Source organism: Schistocerca serialis, chromosome 3, assembly GCF_023864345.2.
Source record: "Schistocerca serialis cubense isolate TAMUIC-IGC-003099 chromosome 3, iqSchSeri2.2, whole genome shotgun sequence".
Taxonomy (NCBI): domain Eukaryota; kingdom Metazoa; phylum Arthropoda; class Insecta; order Orthoptera; family Acrididae; genus Schistocerca; species Schistocerca serialis.
In genome coordinates, this window is record NC_064640.1 from 295,092,310 (window position 1) to 295,107,339 (window position 15,030).

The following is a 15,030-nucleotide window of genomic DNA, read 5'->3' on the forward strand; positions in this document are numbered from 1 at the left end:
TTATTTTTGGTAACTTTAACTTTTAGATGGATGATTACATCTGTTTTAATGTTGATTTCCTTTCATATACATTATTAACTAGAAAGATTCTGTTGCTAATTTGTTACGAGTAAAATTACCCAAATCAGTTTAGTGATAAAGCTCTTCTGGATAAACAGATTTACAGGTTCAGCACTTGTAAATAGGGACTGTTACCCCAATACAATGAAGAGCCTCTAGAGAAAGTATGAACTGTATTTATGTTAGATCCTGAAAGTCGCTCTTGTAATTGGGTAGTTTGTCAATGATACCAATAACTTAAAAAATTAAAACTTTATGTATTCTTATAAGTCATCAGTTTCGTGTGACTGTAGTAGTTCATGTTTGGTGAAGCAAGTGTGATGTTCAAAAATTTCTTGTTGTTGTTCATGTCACATGTAAATTATTCACCCCTATAATTACATGTAGATTCGTAGATACGACCCAATGGCATATATTCCTAGTAGTTCTGAGGAAGAGTCTGAAGAAGAGGTGGATGATGGTTTAAGCAAGGAAGAGGAATCATTTAATGACATAGCTCCGAAGGTGAGCCTTTGATGCCAGCTCATTTTGTTGGCCACAGTGTAGGCCACTGACTGTTGTGGCATTACTGCAGTATTTCGGCGGCGATTCAGTAGAATTTTTAACTTGGGTGTAATTGCTGTAACGCTTATTGAGATCCCAGTGAATAGGTGGATTTGAGAGCACAATAGCATAAATATTTACATTTTAAAAGGTATCTTCCTCTTGTTAATGGCTTACCTCCTTTAGAATGTGCAGCAGTCTCAGGATTCACCTCAAATCCACCATCACAACAGCCTGCCTGTAGAAATTTGATTACTTGTAGCTAAAAAGTACTTGGCAGTTTTATTTGTGCTGTTTTGCAGTTATGTAGAATTTCTGATAGCTTGAATTTATTTTTATTTTAAAATAACTTCATGATGATACTTTTCCTGCACTGACGTACACCATTGAAAGTTATCTGGCTTCCTTAAAGGTAATTTTATCTGATGGAATTGTCACACATACAGTGAAATATTTGTACTGGCATTTTTATCAGATTTTTGACACAAAAACACAGTTTTAAATGAAGAAAAAGCTTTGATAGCAGTTAAATTCTAAGAGATACTTGCTGAATTGTAAGCACTGCCTGGAAATAGCAGTATAATGACGAATAGTTATGTCCACTTTTTCAGTTTGTTGATGGATTAGAAACTATAAGTATTAATCACTAGTAACAGTAGCTAAACAATCTTCTCATTACTGTACTCATAAAGACTGTTCACTTGAGAACAGAAATGGTAGAAAGTAAGGGCTAAATTTTAAGGATTTAGGATATGGGGTCCTTTTTTAAATGAGAAACTAAGAGTGGAAAAAGAAATATGAGAAAAGATTCCAAAACATAAGATAGCAACTTGTAGCAGTTAGGTTAGCAGAGGTCTGTTTGATTACAGGTAAGCAGCAGAGCATAAACTAAGGAGAAATAGTAGGTAAATGGAAATTGGTGATAAAAGCAGGTATCTGCTTAGAGCATGGCAGTTAAAAGGTACAAAAGGCTTTGTAGCATAGAAGTGAATGAGGAGCAGAATAAATAAAATATTAATAGAAGTACAGTAACAAATACAGTAAAACATGAACTGTTAGGCTATCTTAGCAACATAAATTCTTACTTCCAAGATTTTTAATGATAATTAGGCTTTATTTACTCATGCCTGTCAGACATAGCTTGTGAGCTGGACTGATTGAGAATTTTATATAGTTCAACACATGTATTCCTTGGAGTGTAATGGTTAGCCATTAATGTGGTGATCCATTATATGATTCCTGGATACCACCTCAGATTTTTGTGTGATGGGAATGTCTGAACAGTTTCCACTGAGCATCATTGTGACAGATGAGATAATCAACAGTGCTGACTCTCAAGCCACTGAACTGATATAAAGCCAAAAGACTTGCATCTGCATAAGAGCCGCACATAATCTTCTGCTGCAGTGCTTGATATGAAGGTATCATGTTTAAATCCAGGTAATGGAAAAAAAAATTACAAACATGACCAGCATTTGGCCAGCAAGGAGAGTCAAGGTTGTTTCATAAAATTCCTGATTACTAGTCTTTGCTTCAATATCCTGATTCAATTCCAAACATTTCCACAGTGTCTCATCAAGTGCAGGTATTTGATACTCCTGTTGATGATCCATTCATTGGACTGGAGTATTAAATGTGGCAGCCCTCTTTGTGCCATTTGAAAAAAGTTGGTTAATTTCCTGCATTGGGTTTCACTCCCTCCCTTCTATCATCATCATCTTCATCACTGTCATCATCATCATCAGCAACAACAACAACAGCAACAACAATGACAACCACAATATAAACGTGACAGTATGATATATAGACTCTAACCACACTTACCTGTATGAGACTGTTACATTTAAGACCCTTGATGTGCAATATACTGGAGTGCCATTAACTGGGAAGACTTACACCAACAATGGTCACACTGAAATATATATTCTTTTCTGAAAACATGATAAAAAAGGATGAAACCTAATTATTGTCCATTACATGACTTAACCACAAGGCATATACTATAGGTAAGAAGGGACAAGTGGCATGTAAGTTGTGCTAGATCTTTGATTTTGGACCAAAAAGTGTGAGACCAATTTTTTTGGCTTGGCAAGATTATCAGTTATGATGCTAAGAAAGATGGGACATATTTTAGTAAGTGAAAGGCTAAAAAGAAATGGTTTAGTGAGGGACTGTGTGAACAAGACTGAATATCAGGGCAAGAGATGTGTTAATGCAGATTGAAGTAGAAGATTGAGAAAATGAAACACAGTGAAGGAAGTGCTAGCGAGTAGTGTAAGGTGGATATGGCTTGAAGTTTCCACAGTAAATTCTGAATTGACTACATTTAGAAAGTAGATTTAACTTTATAGTTCTGTAATCATTTCAAAATTCTCAGATGTGTTTTAGCTTATAAAGCAAACTGTAAAAAATATGAGGATCAAATTTCTGTGTCCCTGATAATATCATAAGTGGTATGTAAGGGACATGGATGCTATATTCACCCACAGAGCCAGTTTGACTTAACTATTCATTTTTTTTCAAACATAAAAAATAACTTACTCTGTAAAGAAACAAACTATGAAAGGATAATGGAGCAAGTACTGGAATTCTGTGGCAATTCATTTTCTTCAAGTAAGCTGGATTTTCAATCAACTGTGTCACTGACTTCAACATTCTAAAATCGTTTTCTAAAATTCTAAAATAGTGGTAACAGTAGCAATAATTATTATATTACTGCTGACAACTTCAATAACAAAAATAACAAATCAGATTACCTTAGATTTTTGATTTTCATTAAAAAAAAATGCCTTAAGAAGCAAATTACTTACTTACATGCTGGGGCACTCATACAAAAAAACACTAGGACTGTGTAAATGCTTCTGATTATAGTGTTTGCAATTCTTCAGGCAATGTCTCTGCCTCAGTCTTTGTTGCACCAGTCCATGTTGGTATGTCCGGTAGTGTCCAAGCAGAGGAAAACTGGGGCATGACATGATAGTGCTTCTCATGCTATAGGCATCCAATAGAAATGCAAGTGTGTAACCATCTGCAGTGCATGTGGCACCAATTTATTAAGTAATTATGGAGTGGATGGCTGGGTTAGAAGAAGATGTGCTTACACTTCATGCATTATGTTTTTGATAAACTCCAGAGCTAGTATTATTTTGGCAGTATAAAAAGTTACTTTCAGATTAATATATGATAGCTGAATGGGGACTACATGTCTAGGAAAGGAAAATGGAGCATTTGAAGTTCAATAGAATCAGCTGCCAATAATTCTATGTAGAATATGTTTTTAAAAAGAAAGTAACGTTAAGAATGAAACTGCAAGAAAGCCTTTTTCCTGCTCAGGTTCTCTGTCTAATTTATGAACATTTGGGTTATTTAATCTATCATATTAAATTAAAAATTGTATAATTGTGAGAAAATGGCATAACTAAATTGTTAGATGATATTTCACATACACCATTCCATCCATTGAATCACATTGTTTCCGATGTATCTTGTCATTTAAAATATTTCCTGACAAAACTGAAACACATGTTGATGGGGGCACTAGTGGCTGGAATACATAGAACTGGACAGGCCACTCAGTTAAGTGAAGGAAGCTCTTGCAATTATGTTCAGAAAGTTACTAAAATTAACACTACAGATATAGTTAAGCAAGATTGAAGAATAGTAAAAGAATTTGATCTTCCCAGAAAGTCTAACCCTTATACTAAGTCCCAGTGTACGTATACAATTCATCAGGCTCAGCATAAGATAGTGCCTCGTCTATCCATTTTCCACAAACATCATCCAGTGGTCACAAGATTCTTTTATGAGGAGGTTCAGGAACAGTGTTCTCAATTTCGAAAGGTTCATAGTAAACATGAAGCTTCATATGCCTCTCTTGTGGATTGATTTCCTTCACACCTCTCACAAATGATGTGAGAGTAAAGATCATTGTGCAATATTATTGATGAGCTTGTACTGTTTGGTTCTTACAGTGAGAGAATACGTCTTTCCAGGCAAACCTCAAGAGAGGATGTTGGTATGTGAGCTGCTTGTCAGCTTGAAGTATGGTGATCTCTTTTTGTTATGTCTCAAGGAAAATTATTAAAACTTGCACCAGGAACTAGTTACTGCATTACATTCTATCAAATCTACCCTTATTATCTAACAGTTCCCCTTTTTCTCATGCCACTGAACTTTTATTGCATTCATCATAACTACCATAGTATTCACCCACCTCTGTAACGGAGTGGTCAGTGTAGATGACTGCTGTGCAGATGACCTGAGTTCGATTCCTGATACTAACAAGGATTTTTCCTCATGAGGCCACTTGAGGAGCTACTTGGCTCCACCATCTGGAATGTATGCAAAATGGTTGGGGGAGCAATGTTCTGACCACATACCCCCATACTGCATTGCATGACATCGCAAGGCAGAGGATGACATGGCAGCTGGTAGACATCCCCTGGGCCTTCATAACGTGATGAGGAGCTTGTTTTTTAATCATAGTATTCCAGTGAGTCTCACATTTTTTTTGGGCTACTGTGTAGGGTCTACATAAAACTACTATATTTGAAATACTTTACTAATGCCTGTCTTGTGTTCAAAACCTGTCACACAATCAAGTTTTTGGCATCCTTTCCTGTAATCATAGTCAAATATATGGTGGAGTGTGTACAGGCAATGTGCAAGGTATGATGATTTGTGGAAACCATCCAGTGCATTTGTACAGTTTTTCCCCTCATCTATGATGAAATCATACAATTTCAAAAATTCAACATTAGTACCAGCATCTGCATCCCTAGTAACTAATTATTATACACTGCAGTTTCCTCTCATAAGTGTGATGAACAGTGAGGTATTTGTGCGCATATCAGTTCAATTGTCCAGATAATACTTTATGCTAATCTGATTCTGTCTTTTGCAGTGTGTGTCAGTGCCCTGTATACCACTGTTGTGTGGTGGGTTAGAAACTCATTTGCATCAACAGGTCTGAAAGAAGGACTGATATTTATTGTAACCTTTTCCCGATTTGTTAGCCATTTCATGATAAGCACTTCAAATGGTCACTGAATTTGACATGAGCCCTCTCATTCTTTATTTCACTGTGGATGAAATTGTGGAACTGTATAGGGCACAAGAAGAAGGCAGTTATTTTACAAATTCCAATATTTTCACCTCTACAAACAATGCATTCAGCAAAAACTTTATTAAACATCGTATTCCTTTGTACTATTTTATAGTCTACACATTTACATTAGTGTTTGATCTAGAGTTTCACACAAGTTAAAATGCTGAGTTAATGAAGTTGCAAGCATTTGGCTCACCTCATGAACTGCATTCTACAGATACATTCAGAGACTCGCGAACTAATGGTGGCAATTCATAAAAGTGACTGTTGGTGACTTTTGACCAGTCACCTATGATACACTGAAGAATGTCTCATTTTTACACTATAGAACAGTTTTGTGAGTAACTCTGCATAAAACACAACATTTTGCCATGCAGCATGCAAACAACAAAGTTCAGATGCCTATTTCCAGTCTGAGGCATTTGTGATAATGGAAGCTGATATGGACATAAAGGCTATCAGACCAGAAGGTGCCAAACAGTCAAGACATACAGGTCCACACTTGTAATAGTACTCTAGTGTTGAGCCACCACTGTACACAAAGTTGTATGACCGGTTATTGTTATCTGGAGAAGATGGCAGTCATCTCCTTGCTGAGATCATATTGTATTGTCTAGTATTCCCTCATTACTGCATATCATACTCTTTAATTCACTTGTTTCACACTTGTATCACTGTTGTATAATTCTCTGTATATGATGAAATATCATAATACAACAAACCCATTTCTGAAAATCAATCACTTGGTATCATTCGAACTGGCTTACATGCTGGTATAGTGCCCTTTAACTTCAGTCATGATGACACTTGCTTGAATTTTTGTACTTTATTGGATGGCTCTTCATTGACTGAGCTTGGCTTAACTATGATTTTAGGTCACTCAGAAGAGGAAATTACTGGCTTGTATTTGCCATCTCTCTCCAGTCTTAGTATATTATTCCTTGTGCACTGTTACACACCTCCTCCAAGTCTGTATTTATTCAAGCCATAATTATCGTGTGTTACAGTTTTCACACAAACTGATGTTTCACAGCCCACTTCACTTCATAAAAACTTGAAGAAAAATTCAGCAATTTATTAGAGAAAGCCTTAACATTTAAGCCAGACAAACTTCCTGGTGATGGGTGAAAATATCTAGACAAAGATGGATTCCTGCATTTAGCTGGGTGAAGAAGGAACAAAAAGATAAAAGGAAAGCGAAGAAATAAGCATCAGATGAGATTACAACAGTGAAATAAACATTAGTACACCATTGTAGCAATCAGTCCTCCGTTCAGGTAGGAGATTCACTATGGAACTTAAAACATAAAGAAGAAAATTCGAACAAACAAGGAAAACAGTAAAAGAAACCAGACAAGTGTTCCTTTTTTATTTTATTTGATTTATTTATTTCTTTTTGAACTTGGCTCCTCTTTGTCACCTACATTTAGTTTAAACTTAAGAAACAACTTTATAATTATTAGTAGCTTATCAGTCTTCACATATTTTCATTGCAGTTTGTCTTTTGTACCACATTTGAATTGGTGTACTTAGTAATCTGCATTCATTTTTTCAATGAGTAAAAGGCATACGTAGTTGATTAATTGTTTGATTTGGAGTGTTGTTGAACATATTGTCCACTAAGTGGTTACACAGGAAAAAGTAATGCTATTCAAGTCTATTGAATTGAGATTGGATACCTTAAACTATTTCTGTCTGGCTAGAGAAAGTGAAAACAGTATGTATACACACAAAATGTACTTCCAGTCCATCAGTAACAGCAATATCCAGGCTTACGTTTGTGTAGTTTCTTGAAAACATTTCCAGTACATTTACTATATTTGGGTTATTGAAAAGCATTGTGCAGAGCACATATTGATGGAAACTTCACAATAAATAACTACAGGTATTTAAAATATGGTCACCATCCAATTTAATAATGAATATCAGAAGAAATTTGCAATTATACCAACAGGTGCAGCACCAATACAAAATGATAAAAATCCTCATTCAGACATTCTAAAATCAGTTTTCCCTTGGTTACCATTAATTAATTTAGATGAGGACCAAGGTGGTACTTTCCACAAGTTCTTTTCTGCTTCCTGCTTTTTTGTTGTGTAATTGAAAGAGTAGGAGAGTTTAGAGTATAACAGTCTGTCAATAATGAGATCATTAGAGATGGAGTTCTAGTTCAGAATGGCCAAGATATCAACCTTGTCCTTTTCAAAGGCCCCATCCCAGCTTTTGAAATAAGCAGCTTAGAGAAACCATGAAAAACCTAAATGTGAGTAGCTCAACAGGGAGTTGCAACCCAGCACTCTTGAATGTGCTCCCTTCCATGATTTGAATTTGTGTCTGTGTCTAATTACATTATTACAAATGGAAACTTGGACAGAACAGGCAATAATGCAAAAACAATATAAAAAAGGAATATGTACATTAAGTTTTCCACAAAAATGTTCTCATTTTCTTGCAAGCAACATCCATACGGCTTTGTGTATTGTGTAGTGGAAGGCTGATCTGAGAATGTATCTGTGAATTTGAAGTGGTTAATCTTATCCCATATTTTGTAGATTCCTGTCCACACCAACATTTTTTATATTGTTATTTGATTTGAAAATTTATCCAACAAAAGCATAAAGTTACAAATAGTTGCATTTGCAAATAATCCAGGTCAGTGCATGTGAATTATTGAACAAACAGCAAGTTTCTCTGAAAATAGAAAGTTGGTAATATTGCACCACTGTCACTAGGATACCTTATTGTGTTTCACAAAATTGACAGACTTATGATATAATGAGTATACTAAGAGTAAGACTATGTAATCAGTTTTTTAATTATTCTAATTCATGAAATAGTCACCCCCAACAGATACACAGAACAGGAATATTAAATGCAATCTTATGTAGTTAAGTAGACTGCTGGCCTATTTAGTTTTTCATTTCTTTAACTATGATGATTAGAATCTTTGCCTGGAGTTAATTTTGTTTGTAGATTTAGTCTGAAGCTTTGAGTATATTGTTGTAGACACAGATGTTATATTATTGTAGCATTATATCTTTATTTTTCATTTTCTATTTATTTTTGAGTTTGTACTTGGTTTTATTGAGAGTCTGTTTGAAAGGAGACTGTGTACTATTTGCGGTCAGTCACAAAAAAGTATCTTATGTTGGCTTTAATTTATTCACTGTGATAATGTAGTTGTGTGGGTCTGCATTTGAATAAACATTTGGAGAAACTATTTTCTGAACAGCTACCTTTTCTTTTTATCAGTAAGTGTGTGACTTGTTTCAGAACATGCAGTACTTAATGATGTGTGTTTTGTAACACAACAGTTATTCTGAAACCAGTTATGCTCTATTGGATGATATAAAGGTAACAATTTGAAAAATAGTTTTGCTATGTGTCCAAATACCTTATTTTAAACAGATATTGTGTATCCTATGGATAATGCCTTGCATTTCTATTCACACAAAATGATTAGGCATTTTTCAGTAGCATGCTGATTGCTGAATAAAATGCTGAACAACTACCTTTCTTCCCCATCAGTAAGAGCATGATTGATTTCAGAACATGCAGTACCTAGTGATATGCATTTTGTAACAGAACACTTCTGAAACCAGTTGTGCTCTAATGGATGATACAATAAAAGTAACTGTTTGAATAGTAGTTTTGCTGTATGTCCAGATGTCATATGTTGTGCAGATGCTATGTACCCAGTGGATAAATTTCCATGTAAATTTTGATAATGCCCTTTACTTTTTTTGTACAAAATTTTTATGCATTTCCCAATAGCCTAATTATTGCAGAATAAAATGAATGTTAGGAAAGCTTAGATGTAAAATATTAGTGTTATAATCATGAAGACAGTTGGCTGACAGCAACAGAAACACCTTAAAACTGATTTCATAAGGCCACTTTTTCTTACTTATTGGCATTAGCATGACAGCTCTGCCTTGAATGGCCTTAGGTGCTTTTATTGTAGTAGAATAATTGCTAGTCACACTTACTGATATTCATACATTTCTCTTTTTTACATGTTGCAAATGTCTATATCATTTTGTGTTGAATGAATTGAGTGTCCTTAAATGAAAGATTCAGTTTATTCTGTTACAGTATATGTACTGATAGAAAAGCTAGATTCAAAGATTCCTTTATCTATTAATTGGGATAAGTAATGTAACATCCAACAGCCTGGAATATATCTGATGAGGGAGAACAAAATGCCAGTTTGAAAATGTGCAACCTGTTTCTCACATGGTCTTTATTTTAGACATGCTATTTGTTTGCTCTGTACAGGGCAGCTAAATATAGCTTCATGCTGTGTGAGGGCTGTTACATCACAGCATTCCCTCACAGAGCACATGCTTAGACCTACTTAAGTGCACTACCTGCTTCAAGCAAGACAGTGCCTTCTTAAAATCATTTCTATCAAATTAAACATAGTAAAATATTTTGATATTTTATTGTTACAAAAAATACACCATACTTCACTCACAGTACAGTATTTATTATTTGACAGGCAGTGAATACCAGCAACAGTAAAGGAGGATTTGCAATGCATAACTTACGTGTCTCACATTTCATATGATCTATGTTACTTTTAGCTCATTATATATTTAAACATATAAATGTAGTCACACTTCTTCTTGTCAAATTCTTTAGTCATGTGCCTCTGTGTGGTTATACTTAGTTCTGCTTTAAAGAAAAGGTAGTTGTGTAAAATATCATTTTAAATTATAGCTGACTGTTGACTGCATGATTTATTCAGAAGCAGGTGTTTAGACTCATATCTGATGTTCAGCTCATGCCCATTCTATTTATACCATCTTAGTTTTGAAACACTTCATACTTCTTTACTCTCACTGTTCCCTCAGCTATTTAATTCTTCTGCCTTGAAAGCAGAGCCAGTTGGCATCCATTGAAAGAGCCTGTTCCCACCATGACTCCGTTGCAATCTCCCATGAGAAGGGAATTGTGTAGAGGGAAACTTATAAATAATCTCCCAGACTGTCAGGCTGATGAGATCTGCCTGCTCAGCTCTGTCTAGGAGCTGGCTGGCTCACAACACGATTAGACATGGTTGGAAGTGGTTGAGTGTGCTTGCTATCTCTCGGAAAGTTTGAAGTGGTAATAGGGACAGTGTGCTATACTTGAGATGTGCAGTTGATTGGAATTTAAAACAAAATGGTGAGTAAAATTAAAGAAATCATCAATTCATGAGTGTTGTGATACAGTGCCACATAGTTTCAAGAACTCCCTTCTGTTACTGGTGGGCAGTGTGATATTGATAGGGAAGTGATGGATATGGAGTAATTACTTTCAATTAGGACAGCCTGTGTTTGACATAAAATATTTATCTCATTATCAGCCTGTGGACAAGTCTAAACCAGGAATGAAAGTTCCTGAGATTAAAGCTCCTGAGGGTCCCAAGATTGAAGTGATCCGAGAGAAAACACCAACACGAACAGATAGCAGGAAAGGCTCCCTTGCACCAGGATCTGGGCCCCCAAGCCGCCGAGGCTCTCTTATTCCACCAGAAGACCAACAACGAAGGCCAAGTCTCATTATCAGTGATGAGGTAAGTGTCCTTATGTGTCTCTCTGGAATTGTGTGTAGCAACGTTTTTGGTAGTGTGCAGGGTAAAATTTGCCAATGCTCTTTGTTGTACCTTTACAGATCATTGCTAGGTACACTATTTCAGAAGCTGTAGTAGCTGTAGAGAACATAAAAATTGTACTGTGATGTCCTCACAAGTAGGATTGGTTTTGAGTGCATGCTGGAGTTGCAGGAACATACAGTTAATGCACATCTAACAAATTAATGCAAGTTCTACTAAATATAGAGTGAAATTAGCTCTACAAAGGAACTCGGATGCTTGAAAAGAGGAGTTACTAGGAAAATAAACTTCTGTTTCACCTCTGCAGAAACACCAATACTGTTCTAGTCTCATTAGTACCATGACAAAGAAAGTTAACAATATACAAGCATGAAATAATTTATTACAACTGGAGACCTGTCTCATTTATTTCAAAATCTTAGCTGGGACAGCCCATTAGTACAGATAGTTGACTTGAATAAAAGAAGGTTTCTTAAAAATTTTCAATAGATTCATGGAAGTTTTGATTCGCTTTCACATGCCCATGCATTCATGTCCTGAGATTTATGTTAGCAGCAGGCAGATGGATAAAATATTTTAAACTAGTATTATATATAATGACAGTTATCAAAAAATTAAGAACATAGGTGGAACATCATAACTAGAAGTACACTTTCTATATATAAATGTTTTTTTTTGCAACTATGTACAATATTATCCAGGAATTGCTATCAGAAACAGAAGAAGTTTGTGGTTTAACACATAAAAAGGAAAAGTAGTAAATATTCTTAAGGTTAAAGTAATTTTTGTACAGCTGTTGTGGAGTGCAGACATTTATGCAACTTTCTGTAGCTTTATACGTTTCCATGAATTCTTTCATTTATTTAGTAGCAGTTGTGACCTGTGCTGTTGCATCTCAACCATCTTCTGGATAATTATTTATTGCTCTCATTACTTTTAAATGATATTTAATGTACATATAGAATTATGATCAGTAATCATAGATGCTTTTAGTGATTGCAATTCAGAGACTGTCAGTCACTGATATTTACCTTGTGTCAGTGCAGTTTACTGAAGTTTCTTTTCTTTTAAATATTGCCAAAATTCTTAGTGTATACTAAACCTTTCATACATATCTAGTACTTAAAACGTGGATAAAATGTAAACTGGAACATAAATAGTTTTTTCATTCTTATCCTCATGAAAGACTTATTAAAACTTTTGCTACTTTATTTTATTTCCGCAGTTCATTTCAGTTACTTAAAGTGTCTAATATATACACTTACTTGCATTTTAAATATCACATAAAAATAAGTTGTCTTCCAAATAATTTTATTCAATTTATCCAACAAATATTTATGATAACAAACAGCCTCCCATGTTTTTATACAGATTATGAAGCCATAGCAAGCCTTCCCAAACTTTTATGGATGACTGATGGCTTACTGTTCTTACTATTTTGAATTTTTAATATTTATAATTGTCAAATAAATAATGAAAATCCATACATAGGGCATGAAGGGATACGAGTACAAGTACAAAGAGCTTTAGAATCTGTACGAGATTTGTCTATGCTTTTGAGAAGCAACTGTTAAATTTTTGCAATTAAGTAATTGCCTTCTTGTTAAAAGTATGCTGGTCATCACTGTGACTATATCCTTGTGATGAGTAGTGACCTGCCTCTCCTACTGTTATATTGATTTTGCTTTGAGGTTTGTGCAATTATTTCCCATAAAGGTGTCCTTTTGTGTGCATACTTCTTAAATTACTAATACTTTTCTTTAAATATAAGATGGTTTTTAAGATTACAGACCTATCTGTTAAATGTATTCCATACACCAGATGTTAAACTGGGTCCTAAGTGTATAATTGTACAAAAATATTTTGATTACTAATAACTGAAATTCAGTTGATAAAAATGGTAAATGTAATAAAAAACTTTTAATTTATCTGATAAATGCTGTCTGTGATATAAATGTTTCAATAATATTAATGATTGCGGATGGTTTAACATGTAAAAGTCTTCTTTAGGGGATACAATTTTATTAGATGTCTTTCACACAATTTTTTTCCTCAGACAAAATTTTATTTAGATTTTGTACTCAATCATTGTGAGAACACATTTTATCTTGATTAACTAACATTTATTTATAATTGTAAAACTTGTAAACGATTTTAATGACTTCTATGCAATTGGGACATTAGAGCCTAATTAAAAAAATCTTTAAAAAAAAAAAAAACAAAAAAAATCATTTATCATTCAGAAAAGATATGAAATTAAGACTGAAATAGTTCTAATTTGCATTCAGAGATTGATTCTGATGATTACAAAACTATTTTTTATCGAGTTATTTATAGTGTTTCAGACATAATTTAGATTGGTTTTGTTATGTTTAATGTATAAATAGTATTAACTTGTAATCTTTTAACTATATATAATATGTATTATTTCCATAATTTTTCATTTCATTTCCAGTGACAAGACCAAAAGAAAGATAGTTTCTCTATTTTTGTTCTTTTTTATTACATATCTAGTGGCTGAGTAGCTGCACAACAGTTATTAGGTGTATATTTAGAATAAATAAAATGCGTAAACTTTTAGTTTTCTCAGGAATTGTTTATTTATTTGTTAGTCTGTAAAAATCAGATTTAAATAAGGAAGTTTCCTTATAATAATTGGAATGTGACCTGACCCACAATCAATTTTCCTCCATTTTGGAGTACCAGCCAATAAATGTATAAATAAATGCTGAATAGCTATACCTGTGTTGAATAAACATCAAATGAAGATGCCACTACTTAGTGGTGTGTTTTATGACATATTTAAAGATCAACAAAACATCACAATTCTTTTTCACTTTGATAACCAATGGAACCAACAGAAAAAAAATGAAATCAATTCTGTATTATCAATTTGTATGTTTCCACTCAGGATGGCTTGCAGAAATAGATACAAATAGATTTATGGCTGCTGCAGGACATGAATAATACACAGTTGAATCCAAAATTGTAGCAGCAGACTAATTAAAATCATAATGTGGGAAGAGATGATGCGACTCACCACAGTTTAATTTTATAAAGTAATTAAAGTACTTCATTGTCACTTTTGGTAAGATACAATTATTTTTCTCTCCCTTTTATTTGGCTTTAGCCCTTTAAAAATTCATCCAAGTATTGTTTTTGCTGTTGCGATATGAAATCAGATTCAAAAAAATTTACATTTCAGTCTATAAAGTAACTACTAGTAACCATTGGAATGCACAAATAAACAAGTTATATGGTGTTGTCCCTTAATATGTGAAGAGAGAGAATTCATAATAGCTCTGATACTAATTAATCCCTAATTAACTAATATAAAATAAAATAATGAGTCAGCAGGTAGTCAAGATAATAAAAGAGAGATTTGGTTATCATATTTTCACAGTTGGATCCAATGATAGGGAAAAAATTATTAATATGGACAATGTGTAAAAGTAAATTATCTTATTTACCGTAGATAGCCCCCTCATAGAATGAATGAAAAATGTAGAAATAGACAATACTTATAAGTAAAATACTTTCTTTTTCCTCTAATTTTGCCTGTTTATTTGAATTAGTTCATACTGAAAGGGCTTCAGTCACAATTTTTGAGAAAATGACTTGTTACTGGAATAATATTCCTTGGGACTAACCTAACGTCCTATGATGAAAGGACCTCTCTTCCAGTGCTCATACAGCAGAGTAATTGGTACACGCGTTGTAT

At 34.0% G+C, this 15,030-nt stretch overlaps 1 protein-coding gene across 34 annotated transcripts in view; it reads left to right on the forward strand.

Annotated features, from left to right (window-relative positions):
* LOC126470085 (twitchin) overlaps nt 1-15,030 on the forward strand; it is a 515,873-nt gene that overhangs the window by 206,574 nt on the left and 294,269 nt on the right. For 33 of the 34 annotated variants that reach the window (XM_050097601.1, XM_050097605.1, XM_050097618.1 and 30 more), the window contains 2 exons: nt 448-564; nt 11,061-11,270. In XM_050097601.1, coding sequence (XP_049953558.1) covers nt 448-564; nt 11,061-11,270 — 327 coding nt within the window. The remainder of the gene's footprint in view (nt 1-447; nt 565-11,060; nt 11,271-15,030) is intronic. The other variant, XM_050097612.1, reaches the window with a different exon arrangement.